Genomic DNA, 23,620 nt, shown 5'->3' on the forward strand with positions numbered 1-23,620 from the left:
AAAGTAACCTATTTTACCCTGTGTTTCCCAAACATAACTGATCATGGAACACTTAATAACTTTCTATAAAACACTGTTTTGGGGACCTTTTGCTCTAAACAATTTCTACAGCATAGTGATAGAAATGTCATGAAGACAGACAGAAAGCCCATTCAGTTCTGCTGTGTTCAATCTTTCACTTTCTTCTTACCTACACAGTCTAATATTCTTCAAAGAGAGAAAATTAAATTGGTCTGACATTGACATTATTTGTTTGTTCAGAAATCCAACTTGAATTGTTACACAATATCTGGGGCTCCTCTGAGTAATGGAAAGTAATTTGATGATCATTCTATTATTTTCTCTAGTATTAAATTCGCATTGACCAATTTATATTTTCCCAGGTGTGCACATGTGTGTGTCATTATCCAGACAATTTCCTAAGTGCTTTACATGCATTAGTTCATTCTTAACTCACAACACTCATAACGTAGATGCTATTAGTTTCATTTTACAGACGTGGAATCTGCTGACTGCTGAGCGCAAGTACCTTGTTTAAGGTTTCCATGACTAGTCAGGGTGAGAAGGAGGATTTGAACCCACGTATGTCTTGACTCCAAGGACTGCACATTGCACTATATTGCTTCTCAGGTTAAAGTTCAGTGACTTCCTCTGTTCTCCACTGGGGTATGAACCTTTTGACACCTGCTTAAACAAGCCAGTTTTATCTAAACTTGATCTTTCCTATTTCTCTTCCTAGATTTCTGTTTGTTATTTCTTTGCCTTCACAGTCTCCCCGTCTGCCCTTGCTTTAAATTTTCAAGCTCTTCACCCCACCTCTTCTCAGTCTGCAGGTTTTTTCCCCTGCTTTCCATCTATTCCTGTGGTTTTAGTTCTTTAGTGATACTGGTTTAATAATAATCAGTCAATTATAGCCTGGAATCCTTCTTGTGAATCCAGACCGATTTTTCCACCTGTCTACGAAGATCTCAAAGTCAACATGCTGGATACAGGATTTATTCCTTTCTCCAATTGCCTTTCTCTCACTCTTTATTATAATTCTCCTTTTGCAAGACTGCTCCTCGATGTCAACTCCTCAGTGCAGCCTACCTAGATCCTCCCAGGCAAAATCAATTGCTCTTTTTGCTCTAGATTCTTGATAGTGTATGTACACTTACAATCGTTTGACTTTCTATAACCAAAATTGTAATAATAATAATGGTAGCTTCTATTTATTAAGTTTACCATTGGCTTTTATACTTTGCAAAGGGCTTTAAGTGCTTTCTTACATTAAATCCTTACAACAGTCCTCATGGGGTATGTACAATTTTTATCCACATTTGACAGATCAGGAAACACACCACACAGAGATTAATAAGTAAGTTGTCCCAAGGTCCCACAGCGAATGCATTACAGAACAAGATTTAAACTCAGTTCTATCTGACTTCAAGAGCTAAAATGTTAGCAATTTGAGAATGGGACCATACTGTATTCCTGGCCTTTATAAATGTCTGTGGAATCAACTATTTGGTCAATGAATAAGTAAACCTAAGTAATGCTATAATGTGCACATGGGTACATTGAACTCCCATCCATCTTCCCATGTCTCCTAGAATGTGTGGTCTTCACAGTTCAGCAGCTCTAACACAAGGGTCTTCAATCTTCTACAAGAAGAGTCAGCTATTTTAGGAAATAAAATGGGAAAAAGACTCACTTTTTTTTTTCATTGGTGCTCATGGCTGGCTGATCTTCACAGACCTCCCCCAATTGGCATTCATGGCCTCAGTGACTTGAGCACTATCAGGCTCTGCCCACCAGCCTTTCAGGCTCAGAACCCCAATTCCATCAGCGCAATAAGAGAGTACTTTCCTCTTAGAGCCTTATGTATATGAATCCAGCTCCTGGCCCAATATCTAAAACGGGAATACTAAATTATGCATGTACAACCACCAATCCACAATCCTTATCTAAAGCTTGTGGGACCAAGTATGATTTGGAATTCAAAATTGTTAAGATTCTGTAATACATATATTGTAGATATAGATATTATAACCCTACCCACAGCACAATATGGGATAGCACCACTTAACTAAACATTTTAATATTTCTGCAACAAACCCATGATTATTCTCACCTCATATCCCTTCCAGTCAGTTTATGCCACCAAATTAGTTCAGAGCATGATATGTTGTGCTGCAGGTGAATTTTAGGGAGAAAAAAAACCTTTTAGTTTTCAGAGTTGTTTTTTGTTTTGTTTTGTCTTGTTTTATTTTTGTGTTTTGAAAATTGGAGATAAATACAATAAATTAAGGGATAGTATAGAGTGGTGGTAATAGGCTCAAGCTCTGGAACCAAGACCTCTGGATTCAAATCTCAGTTTCCTTCCCAACTGATAGAGATGATCTTGGGCAAGCTTTTTGTGTTTTGAGTTTCCCCCATCTGTAAAATAAGCCTGAGTGCTAATCTCATAGGGTTGTGATAAAAATTAAATGGATTAATACATTTAAGGTATTTAGAACAGAGGCAGGCACACAGTAAGCACACAATTAAGTGAGATGCTATTGTCATTATAATTTCACTGAGATCTAACGCGTGGACTCATCCCAGCCTGATGAGTAAATTCTCCCTTTGGAAATAGCAACTATCTAGGGACATAAGTTGTGTCCAAATCCCAATTTATTCATCCAGAATATGAAATAACTGTGATGGTATTCAGAAGAGTTAAGTCCTTATGACCAGTGTATTCTCTCCTTTGTAATTAAGACTCTTTGCAGAGCCAGATAATAATCAGAAGGTTGCTGGGTAAGCATGGGATCAGGAAATTTAAATGACTCGAATGCTAATAACATGAGACTGAAACCTCCTGACACATCCATCCTACCTCAGAGTCAGCCTCCCTAATGCCAACAGAACACTGTAGGTCTGAGAGCTTATAGATTATCCCTCCCTCTTCCTGAGACAATGGTAGGCCAACAGGGCTACCATATGCCTGAAAATGTTCCTCTTTCTATGCTTCCCCCTTCTGATTGGCTGTGCTCCCATTCCTCAGATATGTCAATAGGCTACCTCAGGTTGATGTCACCTCTGTCAAGTCTGATACATACACTCAGGTCCTAGACCCCTTAGTTGCTGTAAGATGACTTTAGCTGTCTTTGATTGGATCATCTATATGATCGTTTCACGGTACAATTCTGTGAAGGCAACTTTATTTCCTCCACTTTCAAGTTCCTAGTAGACAACTCACTGTGCCTCCTATCAACACAGTGGGACCAAGAACTGGGACTGGAAGGACATTGGAAATAATTCCTCCAGAAAACAAATGAGGCTGCAGAATGTTTTCTTCCTCATCACCCACCTCTTCTTCGATTGGGTTTTTTGGAGTTAAAGCTCCCGATGGCTGCAGCCTGGCTTCTTCTGAAGATCTAGTCATCTACTTGATGGGCTTTTTACAAGCCATGTATCACAACAAGGGCAGTATTTCCTCTCAATTTGAGGCATGCCAAATCTGTGTCCCTTCTGATTTCCTCCATGAAAAGCTGCTGACTTTGCATTGATTCTCAGAAGGAGTTATGGCTTTTAGCACTACATCAATCTGTTTCAGAAGATCAGGATGTTTATTTTTGAGATCTCCATCATGTTGCCTAACTATGCCCCCTTTAGCCATTTATTTGGTGGGAGGGTTAGTAAAATTGCAAGAAGGAGGAGGAGGAGAAAACAATTATGTAATTCTACTAAGTTCTCATCTCTCTAATTGCAGCAGAATTCCTTTAAAACAAACATTAAAATAAATATAGGAGTGGGGAGGGCCAGTGGAGGAGGGACTAACCATAAGTGCCTATAAGCTGAGCACCTGCTCATTCTTTTAGCACACAAAGCCCTTTGGCTTATTCAGCATGTATGTGTGTCTCTGACTGAAGTAGCATTTCTCTTCTAGAAGAAGCAGTAGTATTAAACTCATATGCCATGTGCTGCAGAACCTTCTGGTGAAGCTCATGCATACCTGGGCTTCATTTCCTCAGTGCAAGGTTAGCAATGTCTCAGCAGACAAGAATTAGGAACAATGTTGAATGTAAAGGTGTTGACTTAGACAAGGCTCTTGCTTCTGTTTGTGCCTTCAGTTTCCTCTTTTGCAAAGTGAAAAGCTCAATGAGATTATTGTTTAACTCCCTTTCTGTGTTTCATTTTAAATTACTCTTTCTGAATTGGCTTACCTGGTATCTTGCTTCCTTTCTGTCTACCTATCATCTATTTATCTTTCACAAGTATTTTTGAGGTTGTTTCAGAGATGGATTTAACCTAAGAAGCTTAAATTTCAGGATTCCTCACAAGAATCCTTCTACACTTTAAAAAAAATCAGTTTCTATTTAATTTTATATTTTAAAGTTAATATCCTTTTTCTCAAAGAGACCTCCCAGATTTGAATATACTTTAGACCCCACAACATCAGTATTTGCTCCGGGGTGGCTTTGGGAAAAAGACAAATGCAAATAAGAGTATCCAAATAAGAGTTTAAAAGGAAGGTGTGAGAGAAGGAATAGAAGGGAAATAAGCCAAATATGAAATGATTTTACCCAGTTGAGCACCAGGTTGTGTTTTGAGCCTCTGCACTTTCTGGAAGGCAAAGTTGTGAGGGGCATCTGTACATCATATAACTCCGGCTATTGGAATGGAGGAAGTGTTCAGAGAGAACAAAAATATCCATTCATACTGAATGCTGAGAAATGTTTCAGTGGAACACTTTATATGGGACAAGATCATACTATGACCAAAAGTATTTTCATTAGGATAGAGAATTCTTGGTAACAAGTGATACAAAGTTTTGAGCAGCTCTTCTGTATCAGGCATTGTTCCCGGCAGACACTAGAAATACAGAAAAGAATGAGACATGGTGATTGCCTCTCCGACCTCTCAGGCAAACACACAAACTATTATAAATATAAGTAGGTAAGTTTCTCAGGGAGGCCTGCACAAGGAGGCACGCAATCACAGGAAGTGGCTAATTCACATCAGGAAGATGAAGCGGAAGGGAAGAGATAACTTCCAAGCTCAATATTTAAAGGTAAAAATATTCTTTACATAACACTTGTCACTTGGCAACGTGTGTCTAGACAGTTTTCCTGAGCATAATCTGACTCTCATTCCCATGGTTTATAGGCACTGTCATTGTTGTAAGATGAAATTGCATTCATTGATTCATCCCTTCGAGAGCCCAGAAAAACCCACCTTTCATGAAATGAATTGTAGCCTTCTTGTCTTATTCCTTAGGCATCTGAAAGACTCCTCATGGCTTGCTTGTAGCCTTTTTAGTGGATGTAATGGGTTTATTAAATTCTTTAGTTGTGTATAGGAAACAAAAAGCAAAGTGGACATTACAATAAGGACCATTTGGGGAAAAAATATAACATTTGAAAACATACTAATGGCCATCCCCTGGTGTCCAGTTATTTGCTACTTCAAAAATCTTTATCCCAATTTTGAAAAGTTTAAAAATCTTTTCCAAGCAATTCCCATTTTACAGCAATGGAACAGAAAGCGACTCACATGGCAGCACCTCAAAAAATTGTAAGCCACAAAATGAGGAAGAGGCTGAATATTAAGCATCCAAAATGTTAGGTAATAGAAAACATCTTCAGGAAGAAAATAGGATCTCATAATATCCTCGCTTGGCGAGCTCTGTATAGCGGCAGTGAACATTTCTCCCTGCACTGGCATCCCCAAAGGAATGGAAACATTTCTGCACCTTTCTAGAGTATTCAGCCGCAGCAAGTACTGCATCAAACAGTCTTGCAGGTTTGCTCTCCATTGCATCTGGCCAAACAGCCTGAGAACTTCGCCTTGCATTATGCATGGCCCTCTAACTCCCTGTAAGTTTGAAAACACCCGGAAAGTCTCTTCCTGCCACCCCAACTCCCATTGTCTTTGACAGATTACAAAAGGCAAGCCGTTCCAATGGAGCCGGATTTTCAAACACGGGGAAATTTGGAGCTTCTGCAATTGATTCTAAAATTAAGATGCTGCCATCACACCTCACTCAACAGGGGATTAACAAAGAAAAAAAAAAAAGGAAAGATTCAGTACCAAGTCAGTGTCACGCTGCAGCAAAGAGAGTTGGCTGAAGTGTCGGGTCAGGAATTCAGCAGTCCTTTGAAGAGATTGCATTCAGCTCGAAATTCAGTTCAGGGAACAGAGTTAAAACACAGAAATGGAAATCCAGATTTCCAGTTTTGGTGGAAGAGTGATCAGTGATTAAGCTGAAGCACCCTAAACTCTGTGCATTTAAAATCAAGAGATTCTGAATGTACTTAGTAGCTAGAGATAAAAATTTCATTCCTTCCGAGGTTTTTTAAAAAAATCATGGTAAACTTTAATTCCTCCTTCTCCCCTCCCCATTGAGAAATGGGAAACTAGCTCTTGGGTTTAAAGACTACAGGGCTCGAAATCTCTGAGTAAGGTACAATGATTAAACCTGTTATGTTAAATGTTAAATGTTAAAACAAGCAGAGGGCAGTTGTTCGAAGATAAATACAAAAATAGAAGTTTAATGATTCCTACGTTTACCACCTGTTAGGAGTACACTTCAGTGATGTGGAGAACAAGCTTGCACAGCTCATTAACAGCTATCACTTATTGGCTATGTTCCATGTGTCAGACATTTTTATGGATTATTTCATTCAATCCTCACAGCAGCCCTACGCAGTGGATATTATTAACCCCTTTCAGGTGAGGAAACAGGCCTAGAGAGGCTGGGAACTTGCCTGAAATCACCCACCTGGTCCATAGCCAAACAGGACTCTCACTTGCTTCTGTCTGAGTCCCATCCCCAGCTCCCATCCGCACCATGACCCAAATTTATCGGAGATGTTGTAAATCTCTGACTCTTCATCAGCAATACCTATTGTAGTGTTATTTGCTTGGTGAACTGACTGTATCAATAACAGCAATCCGTACCAAAGACGGGAAGAGTACCCACCATCCGCCTAGCAACACCTTAAGTACTTTACATACATCCATTTGTGTATCCTTGCAACAGCCCTAAGAGGTAGAAAACCAAACATAAGCAACTTGCCCAAGGTCACACCGTCAGTGAGTGTAAGAGCAAAGCTTCAAACCCGGACAGCCTGCCTCCCGTGCCCCTGCTCTTGGCTAGGAGTTTTCAGGGGACAGACTAAATTCCTGTCCACGTTTGTACCAAGTCCATTGCATTCCAAAATGGTCCCATCACCTTCGCACAACCTGTAAATTGAAGTGGAAGCTGGGAGAATGGATGAAATCCATGATCAATATGAACAACCTAATGTATTCTTGAATTATTCTGCTCAATTAAGTTTCTATTACAGAGTTTAATCCACGTATCTGACAAGTAAAAGAGGGAGGACTAGAAATGATGGCTCTGTGAAATTAATCAAATAAAGAGCCAAATGACTTTCAACGGCTAACATAGGCATCTCATAACACATCTAAAGAGATCTGGTGCATACATGGGTATAGTTGTACAGGTCCACATAGTGTATATTTGGCATTCTATGCCCAGAACATAAGCCTAGTTTAAAATCTGTTTTGAACCATGTACAAATGTTCATTAACCTTACAGGCAGGCACAAAATGTTTGATATCATGAAGCTGTCTTGAACCAGCTGTTGAAGTTGAGCATTCATTTTCCAACCCTGCTAAGTTTGGGAGTTCCAGAATGAAAACAAAATGGCTTTGATGGATGAATAGATATCTTGCTTTTTCTGTGCATATTTCCTAATGATCTGAATGCTATTAAGTGTTAAGTTTCTGAGATGTTTATATTAAGTTAAAGATGGCATGTATTAATAACTGTCTAATAGCTTTTCTTTATTCTTTTCTTTCTCTCCAGGTATCCCCAGTATTTCCAGTATCGGTAGTAAGTAAAAAAAAAAAAAAAAAAAAAAAAAGTCACGAAACCAAGTCTAGGCTAGCTTTGTTTCCTTGTTGAGCTCCTAAGATCTATTTTCCCAGTGTCCATTTCTGATGTAAGAGGGTATTTTCTTTGTGAATTGAACTGTTGTGTGTGTTCTCTGCGCAAATAGGGTGAGAGGGCAGATAAAATAGTTATTGAAGCATAACTTCCCCGTGGATACGGCAGTACCATGGCTCTCTTGACTGCTTTTGACCAATGAAGGAAGGCTACCTTTACAGAGGTGTAATTACTTAGGTAACCATAGCTCATTTAGCAAAAATATAAATAGTCCTATTTACCCATACTTAGTAATGGACAACAAATTGAACTTTCTCCTTAGGACTGGATATGGATTTCTCCCATAATTTTTAAAAGCAGAGAATGAATACCAATGAACGCTTTAGGCATATTCATCAGAACCCAGTGAAAACGCCATGAAACCAGAGGGAGGGAGTTTTAGTAATTTATTATACTCCAGTCTTTGTGAAGGCCTGAAAGAGGCAGGTTGGTGATCATTAGTCTTTCTGGAGGAATGAAGGGGAGAAAAATCAGTATGTCCGTTTCTCCCTCCAAAAATACAGTGATCCATCTTTTCCTGACTACTTAGTTTAAGTTTGATAGAGAATGGGGTATAAAAAACAGATGCAGAATTTAGGAATCCAGCTAGTTGAAATTTCTGCAAGAAGTCTTTTAGTAGAAATAGAAGCAGTTTAAAAGAGAAATCCCTCTTCAAGCCTCCATGAAACATTTCTCCAGTACCATGGCAAAGAGCATTCTCCCAGCTATGGTGGGAGAGCCAGACTGTAGCTCCTTGTTCACATATAAAACAATGACACCCCACACCAAGCCTGAAATGCTCATTAAGGAAATGCCCCACAGCTTTGCAGAGCAGGATCTCACATGTTTTTATATTTCGCACCCTTTCTCTCTGATGGTTAAATCCTTTGCACGACTGCTGAATAACCTATTCAAAACAGAGTGCTGAGGAGGCAGAGATTATGCACTGTAGGTGAAGAGAAGAATTCTCACTGTGGTCTCACCCCTCACAGACTTCATCATGGGTACCCGGCCACCCAGGGTGATTGCAGTGTAAACAGCAGCCATTGAATACCCAACAACCATCTTGAACGCAAAACTCTGATAATTTGGATAAAAACAACTTCCCACTTCTTATAAATGCACAGTCAGGTCTTCCAACTTGTACATCGAGCCAGTTTACTTAAGCTTGTGAATAGGTCTGGACACAGATTTGTTAAGCATTAGACATGTGAAATGCCAGGAAAATCAGCGGCTTTGTAAATAGGGGTAGTGTCCACATCCTTTTAGATCCCAGCCTAATGCTACAGCCTGGTCTTTATGATCTTGTTGAAATGGCATTAATGCTACAGATGTGCAGGTGAAACTTTCAGCTCTCATAGTCTCCGAGTTCTGCTTTAGTATCTCCCCTGGCATTTGCCTAATTGTGTGTGTATACACACACACACACACACACACACACACACAGTGGGCTCCTTTCAGGCCTTGACAATTTTATCTACATATGCATCTTAGAACAAAAGGGGACCAAGAGGAAGACAGCTGAGACGGATTATTGAGGCTGCCATGGCAGTCTGACCTGTCAGATTTTCAGAAATGGATGCATGGAAAGTAGTTCTTGGGCGCTGGGGTGTGTTTCTGTTTGGAGTGTCAGTCGTGTGTTGCATGGAATCTCTGACTGTATTGCTCACTCGACATCTCATCCGGCCGCCTCCACCACGTGCCCCATCTCTGAGCATCAGCAGATGTTGACCTTTTACACACTGAGTCAGGAAATTCCAGTTTTGTTTTGCTTTGTTTTATTTCGAAATCAGTGGTGACCTGAAAGGATGCTTTGTTTTGCCTTTGGAAAATGTATCCACCTTCATTATCAGAAACCTAGGAAAATTTAACTCTTTAATACCTAACCAAAACCCGCTAGCAAATAAAACGGTAGTTTGTAACCTGCCTTCCTTAGGCCCCTGGCTGCTCTGCTTGGAGTATAGTGGGTGTTCCCCCAGATTTCTCCAGCAAACAGGGTGTGAAAGCTGCCAGGAGTCACCCAACATCACACACAACTAGCTTGCTGATTGCTGGCTTTTAAGACAAGAGATTTACGATAAAAACCATCAAACAGGATAGGATCTTCTGGGCTGCTTAAATGGCATTCACACCTTCCTTCTTTGTGGGCTCATAAGGTGCTCGTTGGGTACACTAGTGGATTCCTTTCCTTTGCTCCAAGGGGCAAGAATTCACGCATAGATGACTCGATACCTACTCTAAAGGGAACAGGAATGGGTTTCCAAGGTATACGCCAGAAAAGAGGGAGTTGCTTGGAATTTTTAACTAAGTTTGGGTGTTTGCCAGGGCTTTTCCCTCTCTCCCAAAGAAGGAATCAACGAGCATAATTCCACCCAGTATATAGACAATGCCATTACAACAGATGTAACACCCGTGAGACTCCCATCATCAAAGCATATCTCAAGTGAATGATACATACTATTGATGTAAATTATTGACGTATGTAACCATAAGTTCACATACATATGCTATACACAAAATGACTAAAGATTTTGGAGCCCTAATAGATTTCAGGATAGTCCCAAACTGTCAATACCAGTATTAAGGTTCAAATGCCTGGACAGAGTGGTCATCCTTTCCGATCATCTGCTAAAAATATTTTTGAAACAAATTTCCCATTAAGGTCATTTGTACCTGCTGTTGTCTATTTTTTTAGGAAATAGGTTTCCCAACCATTTCTAAGGTTCTTGATTTAAAACTTGGTCATTTTGATGTGCTTTGGCCATGGCTGAAAAAATCCTGGTGATATTGTCAGCAATTAATGAATCCCAAAATAGATCTATAGTCATTCGAGCCTTGTGATCTCTGTTTTTACTTTACCTAATGTGGCAGTAATTCATTCAGGTTTCTTTTTTTTTATACATAAAATGTATCACACATTTAAAAGTAAACATTCACGATTTTATCCAAGTGAACATTTGTTGATGCTGACGATGCAAATTAATAGTTGGTTTGGTGTGGATGTTTTTGCTAGAGTGATAAACTAATGATTACCTTCTAGCATATATTATCTGATCCTTAGTCCTGAAAAGCAAGTGATTTCACTAATTACGTTAAACAGTATATTATAAAGACCATAATTAGAATAAGAACTGGCCTAATGTGCAAATAGCTTTGTGTGGGTGACTATCACTTAAAAAGGAAATGACAGATGAGTCAGAGATTAAAGGTAGGCCAGCCACTGACATGAAAGATCACATCAGGAAACACCATTTCAAATAACTTGGCATTTTTTAACAAATAAAAAATATGTCTTAGAATAGCAACAGAAGATAAATGTAAACATTCTGTGAACCCAAGTATACATTATTTCTTCAAATTACTTTTAAGTGATTGAGATCATGGTATATAAAACATAGAATATTGATGGAGGTGTCCGGCTGTCCCCTCCTCTCTACCTCTTTCAATTAGAAATAATGGTTCACTTCAGGGAAATATTCCATTTTCCTGTTTTCTCTTATAATGAGCATTACCTTCATCCTGGAGTTAAAACTTCATCTCTAATATGATTTAATTGACAGGACCATTAAAGAAGGGAAGTGCTACCCGCAGGGATCCATCAGCCTGGCGAGAAAGCCCAGATATATTTTCTCACTTAAAAATATTTGATGCCAGTTGGAGACCTTGTAAAAGTTGTTTTCCAGACAGCATCCAAATATTTTTGTTCAGTACCCGTTTACTGTAGAAACCTGGATCGTGAGGAAAACAACAAGGTTAATCATTTCCCCACCCAAGGGTTATTAATAATCATGTTCATGCTATCCAGACAGCTGTAGTGTTTGTTTGGTTTTTTTTTTCCCTTCGCTTTAATACTTCTAAATCCCCCAAATAAAAGTTTCATTTGAATTGCCCTTTAACTAATTAGGTTTTATATAATGAGGGGAAAAAAATGATCAGCCTAGTGTAGCTATATGGCAAATTGCATGGTGTGTTACATTAATTTTGAACTGTTTGCTGATGTTCTGGAAGGAAAGCTCAGGTCCCAGGTGAAATGCCTTTGGGACTTTGTTATATCATGTGCCCAGTATCCTCATCACAGATCCATTTCATATTTGTGTAACTAGCATTTCACATTCATGAAACCTTTGTGGTTATCCTAAAACTGAATGAACATTAGGACATAGCTGTTGCTTTAATCCTGAAGATTACATCAAATATTACAGTGAAGGAGGGGGAAATATCCCCTACCTAAAAAAAAGAAAAAAGAAAAGGAGAGGTTTAGTAATGTTATCAACAATTGCCCACCATGAGCAAATTGACGTTTTTCATGCGTTCACCTCTTCCCAGGTGAAGTTAGAATGTCAAGCCACTTTTTAAGTGTGAGCTGCTATCTGTACCTTTGCTGTTATCTCTGTGTGGGTCATTGGGAAATCCCTAGCTTAACCGAAGATTTGCCAAGATCTCTGAAAGGTCCCATGATGAACCTTCAGACATGTAACCGTGAACTTCTGCACTAAGTGTGTGGGTATCGTTGACATCTTCTTGGAGTATAAATAAGGAGCTGGCCAACTAACTGCTTCACTTCCTGGGAAGAGTTAGACAGAGCGTTCACTCAGAACTGGAGGGAGATGTTCCTGTATGTCTACAGAATTCCATTTTACAAATGGTGAATCTGAGGCTCTCAGAGTAGCCGAGTAACTTGACCAATATAATACGACGAGGAAGGCCTATCTGACTCCAAAAATTATTATGCTCATAACCTTATACCAAATGGAACAGGTTAGAAAGAAAAATCCTAGATTTATTTACTCTTACCGCAGACTCTTTCCAATCCACCACACTGCATCTTAAACCTGTTGATCCCTGAATTTTTGTGCAGGGAAATTTAGCGTCCTGGAGAAAAACAGAGGTTCATTTTCTGGTATCTCACTGTTTTGTCAACAGAAGTTATAAACATCATGCATGAGGAGAGGGGGTAGGGGACTGTGACCCTCTACCCCACTAATATATGCCCTTCCTCCACCACTAAACATCCTCAGTATTCTGAGGAAAAGGGGAAACGTAGAGATGTCCAGTATAGTCTAGAACATGAGACAGCTCGTGAAATTTGCTATGCAAACTGTGAAACATGTTTGTACATATTGTATGACAGTAAAAATCTAAATTTTTCTCTTTATCGAAATAGTCACTTATAGCAAAAATAAAGTGCCGTGTGCCATCTGAAGGACAGGCCTACCACTATCACATCAAGCTGTATCTTCCCCACCAGCTTAATGACACTGTATTTCTGAGCGTAGGCAGCTTGCTGTGAAGATGGTCAGATTACCTCCAAGGCCCTAGGGATTTCTTCTGGAGAGCTTTAGGGTTTTCTATAGATTCCTTTCTAGGCATCAATAATGTTTCCAGATTCCCTGAGTAATAGAAGCAGTAACTATATAAACCCAAAGGGACCTTGTGACTTTGCCTCCACCTAATATTTTCCTCACACACTCCTGGAAGAAGGATGTTTTAAGAAGGCTCACTACCATCCCCTCAGCAGTGGCTTTTCATATCCATGGTGGCACCCTGTTTCCCACCATATGTTAGAGTCAAAAAATTAAGTAAAAATTAGTATCTTTAGGAAACTTAAAGAGCACTCATCCAACGTCATCATTTTACCGATAAGGCGACTAAGACTTAAAAGAATAGTCCAACTCATCTGGACAGTGGTCAAGGCGGGATTCCAGCTCAATGTCCAATTTCCAAATTTGGACTCTTCACATTCTACTATGATATTAGAATATACCTTCTCATTTGATGAAACTACTAAAATATGAAATTCTACATGGTACATCATTCTAGAAAAAAAAAAAGATGGGAGATCATGGCCACAATTTACTCTGTTTTTTAAAGGGTACCCACAAAGTGAGTTAAAAGCTGCCTACAGTTCATGCGAAGGGAGTGCCATGGATGATAGAAGATGACTTAATGTTCTAAAACAACCCTACCTCTAAAGCTTTCTTGATATGAATAAAATGTTTTTAGCCTTCTGCTTCAAGTTGGCCTTCTAGCTTGATAAACTGTGGCATCAGGAATAGATGGTCGATTTCAGCAATTCCAACATAGTTCTCTCCAGTGTACAGTGCAGAGTTTTCCTTAGGGTACAGAGAAGAAAAATTTTCTTCCAAAGTTTCACTTTCATAACTAGAATCTCAGTTTTTCTGATTCACAAAAAAGAGTTTGAAATGCCACAACCAAACTCTCACATAACAGTGTTCTGAATTCTTCCCCTAATGAAAAACAAAATTCAGGTGAGATATATATTTGATTCATAGTTGAAACTGATGTGCTTCTAAACTGAAAGAAACTTGGAAATTAACATTTTATCTTTAAACATTAAAAATCAAATCTTTCTCACAGCATCCCCAAAATCATTTCTATTGTTTTCTGAACAAGAGTATTAATCAATAGAGACCCTAAAACTGGATTATTCCCTAAAGTAAACTATATCCTAAGTGCGCTTTTTTTCACATACCAGAATTATTCACTTTGGGAATAATTAAGATTGCAAAACATAAGGGGAGCACATTATTTTCTCTACTTCAATTCAGCAAGAACTGTTAATACTACAGTAATCTGATTTTTATTACAACAGCAACCACAAATGGGATAATAAGAGCTAACATTTATTGACTGCTCACTACAATGTCAAGCAAATATTAACTCACTGAGTCTTGAGAGCAACCAGCAGATAATGGCATCATCCCCATCTTACCGAAGAGAAAGACAAAGAGAAGTTAAGGAGTTTGTCCAAGTGGTAAAACTGGGATTCTAATCCAGCCCGAGCTCTACTTACACGCACCAGATCTTTAAAAAATCTCCCCTAAATAGATATTTTCTAAGCCTCCCATAGATGTGCTTTGAAAATTCAACAGTGACAATAAAGTAATAGCATCTGATGGACATTCCAGATATTTCGTTTCTTTTTTTAGGGGGACAGTTTTGGAGTATGTGGTTATGGTCTCCATACTCCTAGAGCCAGTCTTTGGAGTCCAGTCAAGGAGATCATCCAGATGAGTCCAGTCCGTTTTCCCAGATGTATTGTGCCAGCTTCCTTAAGAAATAGGATTTCCATAAAAGGCTATTCTTGAATGACTGGCCATCTACAACCCCATTGGACCCATGTGGGGATCCCTCCCCTTGCCCCAATAATTTCTCAACTCCTGTTTGGGTTAAACTATGACAGTCAAAATATCCACTCTCAAAACATGGAGCAGTAATTTTCCCTTCCCACTTAGTCCCCTAGGTTCTCCAAAAAGCAATAGGCTTCATCCTTCCATGAACTTGAGTGGGACCCTGCTAGACCATGAGAGAACCACTGGAGTGATGGAACTTAACAGCTGAGGGAAACTGTGGAGATTTTTCAGTCTACCACCTTTATTTACAGATAAGAAACTGAAATCTAGAAAAATTAACAGCCAGACAGTTCCTCAGTAGTAGAACTGGGACCAAACCCTATTTTTCTGACTCACAGTGCCCTTTGCCCTGCAACAAACTACCACTCCAAGACCTTAGAACTGACCCATAGATATACCCTAGTTAATTCATGAAAAAACGAAATTAATACATTCTGCCACAGTTCTCCCAAAGAGGCAATACAGTACTTTTAATGCAGTATAATCTTTGTTTTCCATTTGTAATTTCCAACTACTCGAAACAAGTGGCCCACTGGCTAAAATTCTCAGAAGCTACATGCTATACAAAGATTTTCATTAGAACCAGATATAATAACACAGAATTTGTCTCAATTGTACTATTAATATCACCTCCAATGTGCCTAATTTACTCCTGGGAATTAAACATTTGTTAGTAATATTGATTAAATATTTATTTGAGCCAGGATCTTAGAGTAACAAGAGTAAAGGGAGAGTAACTGCCTAATTTTAAGTTGTTTTCTTACTTGGCCTTGCAATTATAAGAAAAATAAATTTTAAAAAAAATAAGATGGCTTAGTCGGTTAAGTGTCCGACTTTTGATCTCAGATCAGGTCTTGATCTCAGGGTCATGAGTTCGAGCCCTGCATTGGGCTCCACACTGGGTGTGAAGCCTACTTAAAAAATAAATAAATAAATAAATAAATAAATAAATAAATAAATAAATAAATAAATGAGATACTAAGTTAAAAATCCCATGATGGCCAAATACTGCAACATGTATGCAAAGACAGTAACATACTGTAAGAATTTAGCAAGAGACCACAAATTTCAGTATCTTTCTTCAGGACATTTTTCCTCCCAAGGAAAAATCAGCACATAAAATTTTATCCCACCAGAGTTATGCATAGATTAGATTAGGATTTCCACATGGTATGACTGCTGGTGGTTCTAAATTTTGATTGTTCAGAAAGTTAGGCATCCACATAATGGAAATTATTTGGGGAAAAAAATGTTTAATTCTATTCCCAGGCAAATACAAGGACTACCTTCCTCCCCTCCCACAAGAAACCATCTTAAGTACACAATACAGAGGAAAGTTATATTCTAGGTAGGGATCAGATTGTAACCAAGGTATCTATCTTGATAATTCCATGCAGTCAGGTAGTTAACAATTCAAAAGCAGAATGACCTATGTTGCGGTGCCTGGGTGGCTCAGTTGTTAAGCGTCTGCCTTTAGCTCAGGTCATGATCCCAGCGTCCTGGGATTGAGCCCCGCATCGGGCTCCGGGCTCCCTGCTCGGCAGGAGGCCTGCTTCTCCCTCTCCCACTCCCCCTGCTTGTGTTCCCTCTCTCGCTGTCAATCTCTCTGTCAAATAAATAAATAAAATCTTAAAAAAAATTTTTTAATTAAAGAAAAGAATGACCTATGTCAACTTTTTAAACATATAAGAAGATCCTTAAAGTGAAATCTTAGCATCCTAGGGGAAAATTATAAAATACTAGGAAAAGAATACACTAAAAATAGGCATAAGCAAATATTTGATATATTGGAATATGGAATACAGTTTAATTTATGAAGCTAATTTTCAAAACTCACTTTTAAATTGATTTGGTATAAATTTCTGTCTTAAATTTCTTGGCAAAGCTTATTAACAAAATAATCATATTACTTAATTTCACCAAGACAAACAAGTCACTGAATGCTTAACATTAAATTTACAAACACCACCCCCCCCACTTATGACCTGTATTTGTCTCTCCTACAAGAAAGAAATGGAGAGAACCATTTCAACAACTGAAATATTCTTACTTTGAAGCTAATAATGTAAATAAATATATTTTCTATATATAACCACAATTTTTTAAAATAATTTCTAGAAATCACATTAATTCCCTCAAAATGCAAAAGTATAGTTTTTCAAAAGTGATCCTCACAGCTCAGGTAGGCTTGTTTTGTTAATTCAGTATCTACCCAGCACCAAGATGCTCAAGTGAAAAGCAGCATTCAACCAATAGCTTGAATATTCTGCCTATGTGTTACTGAGTATCTAGGTGTTTAGTAACACTTGGATACAAATGTAGAAAATACTATTCATTCTTTTTTCATTCGTCATTTTGACAGATACAGTAATATGAATATTAAGATTTCGTCTGCCTTTGTGTACACACACACACACACACACACAACAGTAAATCAGCTTTTTTAACGAATACTTAAAAACCAAAGTTAGAGTGAAAGTACCATGTCTTGCAAGAATGTTATTTGTTATAATCTAATTATGGAGGAAACAATCTGATAATACCTGTTTACAGTAGCCTAGCCACTTGATATCAATTATTCAATTATTAGATATTTACTGAGGCCTCTTGCCAGGCTTTGCCCTTCCTCAAAGAGATCCAATCTAATTACAGAGACGAGAAATAGACCTATGAAATTTAAACTAATAATATTAAAACTCATGCCTTATCCACATATCAATGAGAAATCAGGGGCACAGACAATAACATGCTATAGGAGTTTAGAGGTGAGAGCTCTTTTTGTGGACTTGGGTGGTCCCAAAGTACCACACAAAGGATGTAGTTTTGAGCTGATCTGAATGGGTGGTAGATTGCAGTCATGAAATGACTGCTTTAATAGTTATGCACCTTCACAAAAGTAATTTTAAAGCACCCAGGCCTAAACCTGGCTATTCTGGTTTTCCACAGTCCTTTTATATATATATGTATATATATGGTGAATATATATATGATGAGTCTAAGAAAGAAAGAACATCAATTCTCAAATTAACAATGCTTATAATTACTTCTGGATTGGAACCAAAAACTCTAGAAACATAGGTTGGGTTTAAAAAAAAATCATGAAGACATATACACATCCATATATACAAACCTTAGCTGTGATCAAAAGCATCTTGCACTAGTCTCCTTAAGCCAGAATCACCAGTATTCCCTTTCTTTCTCTGAGTAATTGCATAAATAAAAATAGGAAATAAATCCACTTCTTTGCAGAGATAATGGCTCACACTTAAAACACACCCCGAAGAATCTCTCATGAAAGACTAATGTAACCAGTTCATATCTGTAAATATAAATTGCAGAGAATGGACTCCTCAAGTGAGAAATTATTTCTTTCACCTTATCTTCTAGTTTCAGGCACCAGCTTTATATAACGATTTGAAATGCTGAAGTCCCTATTTGGTTATTTGTAAGAACACTCTAGTTTATTGCAAAAGTAAATGTATAGAGCTTTGTTAGCGAAGGGGCTATATATTTAATGTCCATTCAATGTTTTGGGAATCATCAATTGCTTGCTCTTGTTTGGTGCGGGAGTCATGTTTTGTTAAGTGCATCCACAACCAAGTTAAAGAGCAGATGTGTGGTTTGTGTCTTTGTCCATATAATTTTCTGTTTAGACCAAATGACATTATAGCTGAAAATAACATACCCTGATTTTTCCTGATGCATGCAGATCCTCCAAAGTTTAATAGGATATGGCCGAATATTTCTTCCCTTGAGGTTTCTAACCCAAAACAAGGTAGGAGCATGTAAAATTCCTACTGATATAAAATCCCACATGTTTAGGGGAAAAATCCCATATACTATTTTTTAGCACTAAATAAGAGCATTATCATGAATGCCATGTCTTTGAAAGAATCATGATTCAAATATTATTTCTAATATGAAGAGCGTCCTGAAAATATTATAGTGAAAGACATAGGAAAAAATTAGATGTCATAGAAGTTTTAAGCACTTTATCAAATTTAGGTTGAATGTCAAGTCAGTCCCTAGAGAAGCCTGGAGTTTTGTTGCCATCACAGTATGGAATATAAATAATGTCTTAAAAACTTGTGAGTTGGTACAGGCATCCTTCTGCTGTCTCCCTTTTGCTCTTCTTAACTAAACTGGTACACCAGTTGTATTGAAGGTCAGGGGGAAAAATACATAAAGGCAGTATTGTAACCCCTAAGAGACCTGTTTTCTTTTACGGTCACTCCATATTGACTGGCGGAAATCTGGATCTCTCTCTCTCTCTCTGTCTCTGTCTCTCTCTCTTTCTCTCTCTTCCACATCACAATATATTTTTCTCTGTTGGGGCTTCCACTTTTAATCCTCTGTGAATTAACAATTATTTCTAGCTGCATTAAGGGCAGCCTGCTTTCTGTCTGTCCTTATTTCTGACTTCTAACACCAAAAACAAGTAAATAAATAAAAGAGAAAAACTGACAGCAGTGTGATTACTCAGGCAGAAATAGAACTTCTAAAAACTGGGCAATGGAATTCATAAGATGCAGTGCAATGTTAAATTCCCATTAATGTCTAGCCTATAGATATACACAGACATGTATAAATAGTTTATTTTAATGGAAAATTGTATTCTTTTGCCTTCTTTCTTCTCAAAAAAAAAAAAGGCACATTTTTGGCTTCCACCTTCCTTCCTTGCATACAGGATGTTCCTTTTAAACTCTAATGAATACAGATGGAGGAGGAAATGAGCAAAAGGAGGAACCAGGAAATAGCTGCTAAGCAAAACAAAATATATTAGCAATTTGTTGGGGAGTCAAATTGGAAGGGCTGCGTTTTCAGTCCTTGATCAGAGTGATGAAATCGAGACTGTCCTAGATACATATATTAGTAGCAAATAGAATTATCTTAATCATCTGCTCCAAATAAATTTTTTCAAGTTTCTGCATACATATGTGGAAGAAGAAATACAGATCAAGCTTACCCCTATTAGTATAATTCTATGAGGATTCAGGGGAGGTTTAGTGGCTTTATTCCTTGGCAAGTTCAATGAGAGCATCTTCAGTAAAATGTCACTCTCAGTATTTCCCATTGAATTTCATAGCTCAACAAATTATACAAGACAAGATCTAAGACTTAACACTTCTCCACAGTGAGTTTTGAGATGAACAAGATTATGCGTTGTTCAAAACCTGAAACAGACCTACTTAATTATTTTGCTATGTTTTCTGTCAGTGTCACAGCGCTGAAAACTTTCAGAAATCTTCAGCTAACACCAGGTGCAGTTTTTTCGAATGTGGATAATGAGTTCAAATGAATTTATTTGAGAAGCAGCGCAGTTGAATAAAGTGCTTAAACTTGAAATTTTAGCTAAAGGTGCACTTTCTAGCAGAGGCCAGTTCGGTGCAGCTGTAATTTATCTTGTCAACATCTGCAAAGAACATCAGGCTCTGTCCGGCTCTTGCTATCTTCACAAACAACTCATCATGAATAATTGGAAAAGAAATGGCAGGCAACTTAGAGAGAAATCTCTGCCATTAGCGAACTGATATCATCACAAAGGTAACAAATGTTGAGAAAACTACATTCTTTTAAAGGGAGACAGATTCAAGGTGACTCTGAGACTGAGGACCAGATGGTTGACATTGTGATTCTGTTCTGTGATGTCTAATCGGTTACACAAAAAAAATCAAGCTGGCTTATATGTAGATGAGCTTTGGTTTACACAGAGAGAATGACAGTGAATTGAGGCAATGAGATGTCAAATTACCTCAACATTATTACTGGTTTAAGAGAGGGACAATAGGGCATCCTAATATCCATATTGTTACTGGAATAATCCTTGCATAACTGGATTCTTAACTTAAATGGTAATTCTTTTTGCCTCTGAAAATAAACCTCTAAACTTTATTACTGACAATGTTAAACCATTTTCAGCCAAATACAAGACTTCCTCTGTGACTGAAACCATCTCCCGGAAACAACATATACAAATAGTCTCTTCCTTTAGGGCTCCTTTTTGAGTGGGTTGATAATAAGTTATTACAGTTTGAACGTTTCACTATTGTTTCTAATGTGCTGTTCATTCTTTTAAACCTATCCAGTTGCTCCCAAATTAGCTTTGTCAACAGTTTCTTCTGTTCAAGTTGCAAACCACAAGAGAGGTAGGAATTCTTGGATTCATACAGTGATTTCATGGTGTTATGTGTTGTGAAACATTGCACTGTATGAATCTGGAATATCTGTGAAGTGTACCCATCAGCTTATTGGTGAGGCATGTTGACTGATTCCAATCAATGCATCAAATAGTACTGAGAATGTCATCTGTAAGAGGAAAAAAAAAGCTTCACTCAGAAACTTGACTGCTGTAAATTAAAAATGCTGCAACATTTGTTTTCTGAAAGATGAATGTGTGAATAAGCATTAAAACAGTTTAGGATCCTGTTTAGAACATGAATGTTAGAGTATTAACATTGTTGCTCATTTGCATTGAAAATAAAGAAACTCACTGTAAGTGAGTTTCAAGGATGCTTTTCATGAGAACAGAGTGGCAGGTTCCATGTTTTGTGCCCATTTGACTTTGTGACAAATGAAATACCTTGCAATTTCTATTTCCATTGTTTGGAATGAATTCGAACAAACACCAGTGCAGATCTGCACCGGGTGAAGCATTGATTATGACCTGAAAATAATAGTTATATTGCTTTCTTTAAATGAAAGCAAGCAGTATCTCATCTGTGACTCATGAATAGCCCATTCCAGCTAACATCTGTCATTCACAGAATGAAGATTTTTCAGGAAACATTTAAAGACTCCTGTTTTTATTTTACCATTTTACTTTAAATGTCCTATGTGACAGGTGCGTCTTGTTTTCCACCCTTGACTGTTGGGCTTATGTCATGTTTTTTATTTTTATTTTTTCACGAAACACCTCTTACAAAGAAATATATTTATTAGCAAAATTGAATTTAGTTTGACCCACTTGGTGAAAATGACCATAATAGCTTCTTTATTCCTTATTGAATAGAGTCAAATCATTTTCCAGATTTTAATTAATGTTGAGTCGGTCCTTCTGTGGTGTATAAAGAAAAAGATGAAGCTGGTCTGAAAATGGGAAAGGGGAAACCGACAGTATTTAAACCATGTCTTTAAACTTTCCTCACAATGTACTTTTACATATCAAACATGGACAATGCCCTTTTGAGGGGAATGCAGATGGATTTGAAATTGGGGGGACGAAGTTCTTTAGGAACAGAACAGCCACAGGTTCCCAGGGTATCAAGCCTGTTTGGGTTTGAGTGCACATCAGAAAGCAGTCACTGAGGCCACAGAAGGGAGATCTTTCTTTATCTCCAAAATGCAAATCTACACAAAGAAACCATGGAGGTGGAGGAGAAAGGGAAGCAATAGGGACTCTCACAGATTCCATCTCTTTTATGTCATGTCAAGCACACTGGAAATACAAGAGACCTCTTGACCTGGAATGTGACCCTGCATCGTTGAATCTTGAGTTTCTTGGGGTCACAGCACTAATGAGGTTCACTCACATCTCCAGAGGCAGGAAGAAGTCACCTAAGGACTTATAAAAAAAAACCCATATTGTCATCAAATGATGTATGTGGAAGAGCTTCAAAAGCTACATCAGGTTGCAAGAGAGGGCCTGGGGCGGGGGTGGTAAGGACCAGCGACGTGCTACAGCCACTTCACGGCCACCCCTGGACGAGGCCCCTCCGAGGCATGGTGACTGTGAAGGCAGTGAGCGGAAAATACTTTTTAAGGGTCCTCATTCCTTCACTTTCTATCTAAACTCTTTTTCCCAAATCCTTTTTTTTTTTTTTTTTGAGGGACTAAAATGAATTTTCATCAGCTTGCCTCATTTGGCCAAAACAGAAAAAAACTACCCGTGCCATTTTGAGTACTTGATCTCCTACTTGCGTAGGCAATGTAACCTATGATTAGAGGCAACATGGGGAACAGTAAGAAAGAAGACACCAAGGGGAAATTTAACCCCTCCTCTTCTGCCATTCTTCGTCTTCCACTCTCTATCCCTCCAACCTCTTGTTTCTGGGAACACTTCCTTGCCCAGCCCTCCTCCCAGCCAGTGGCAATCGGAAAGAACCTTTACCTACAAGGGTTGGGTCTTTCTTGATCAAGAAAACCAACTCTGAACTCTTCTTCTAAAACATCCCTAGCTTTTATTGGTCCCTAGCTTTTTACTGCTCTTTTTTTTCCCAAGATTTATTTATTTATTTGAGAGAGCGAGAATGAGAGAGAGAGAGAGTACATGAGAGGGGGGGGAGGGCCAGAGGGAGAAGCAGGCTCCTCGCTGAGCAGGGAGCCCAATGCGGGACTTGATCCCGGGACTCCGGGATCATGACCTGAGCCGAAGGCAGTCGCCCAACCAACTGAGCCACGCAGGCGCCCTATTGCTCTTAACTAAGCTACTAAGTACCATATTATCATAACTGCTTTATATGATGTCATACACGTCCAATGGGGGATTTTGCCCTTCCCCCCCAGGGGA

At 38.4% G+C, this 23,620-nt stretch overlaps 1 protein-coding gene across 8 annotated transcripts in view; it reads left to right on the forward strand.

The window, feature by feature from the left end:
* The window catches only part of NTNG1 (netrin G1), a 313,954-nt gene that overhangs the window by 234,687 nt on the left and 55,647 nt on the right, over positions 1 to 23,620 (forward strand). For 6 of the 8 annotated variants that reach the window (XM_027578390.2, XM_027578380.2, XM_027578429.2 and 3 more), the window contains one exon: positions 7,841 to 7,867. In XM_027578390.2, coding sequence (XP_027434191.1) covers positions 7,841 to 7,867 — 27 coding nt within the window. Of the gene's footprint in view, positions 1 to 7,840; positions 7,868 to 18,823; positions 18,890 to 21,200; positions 21,261 to 23,620 lie in introns of all 8 variants that reach the window. The other 2 variants (XM_027578404.2, XM_027578413.2) reach the window with 2 other exon arrangements.

The sequence above is a fragment of the Zalophus californianus genome, chromosome 4 (genome assembly GCF_009762305.2).
Source record: "Zalophus californianus isolate mZalCal1 chromosome 4, mZalCal1.pri.v2, whole genome shotgun sequence".
In the NCBI taxonomy this organism is placed as follows: domain Eukaryota; kingdom Metazoa; phylum Chordata; class Mammalia; order Carnivora; family Otariidae; genus Zalophus; species Zalophus californianus.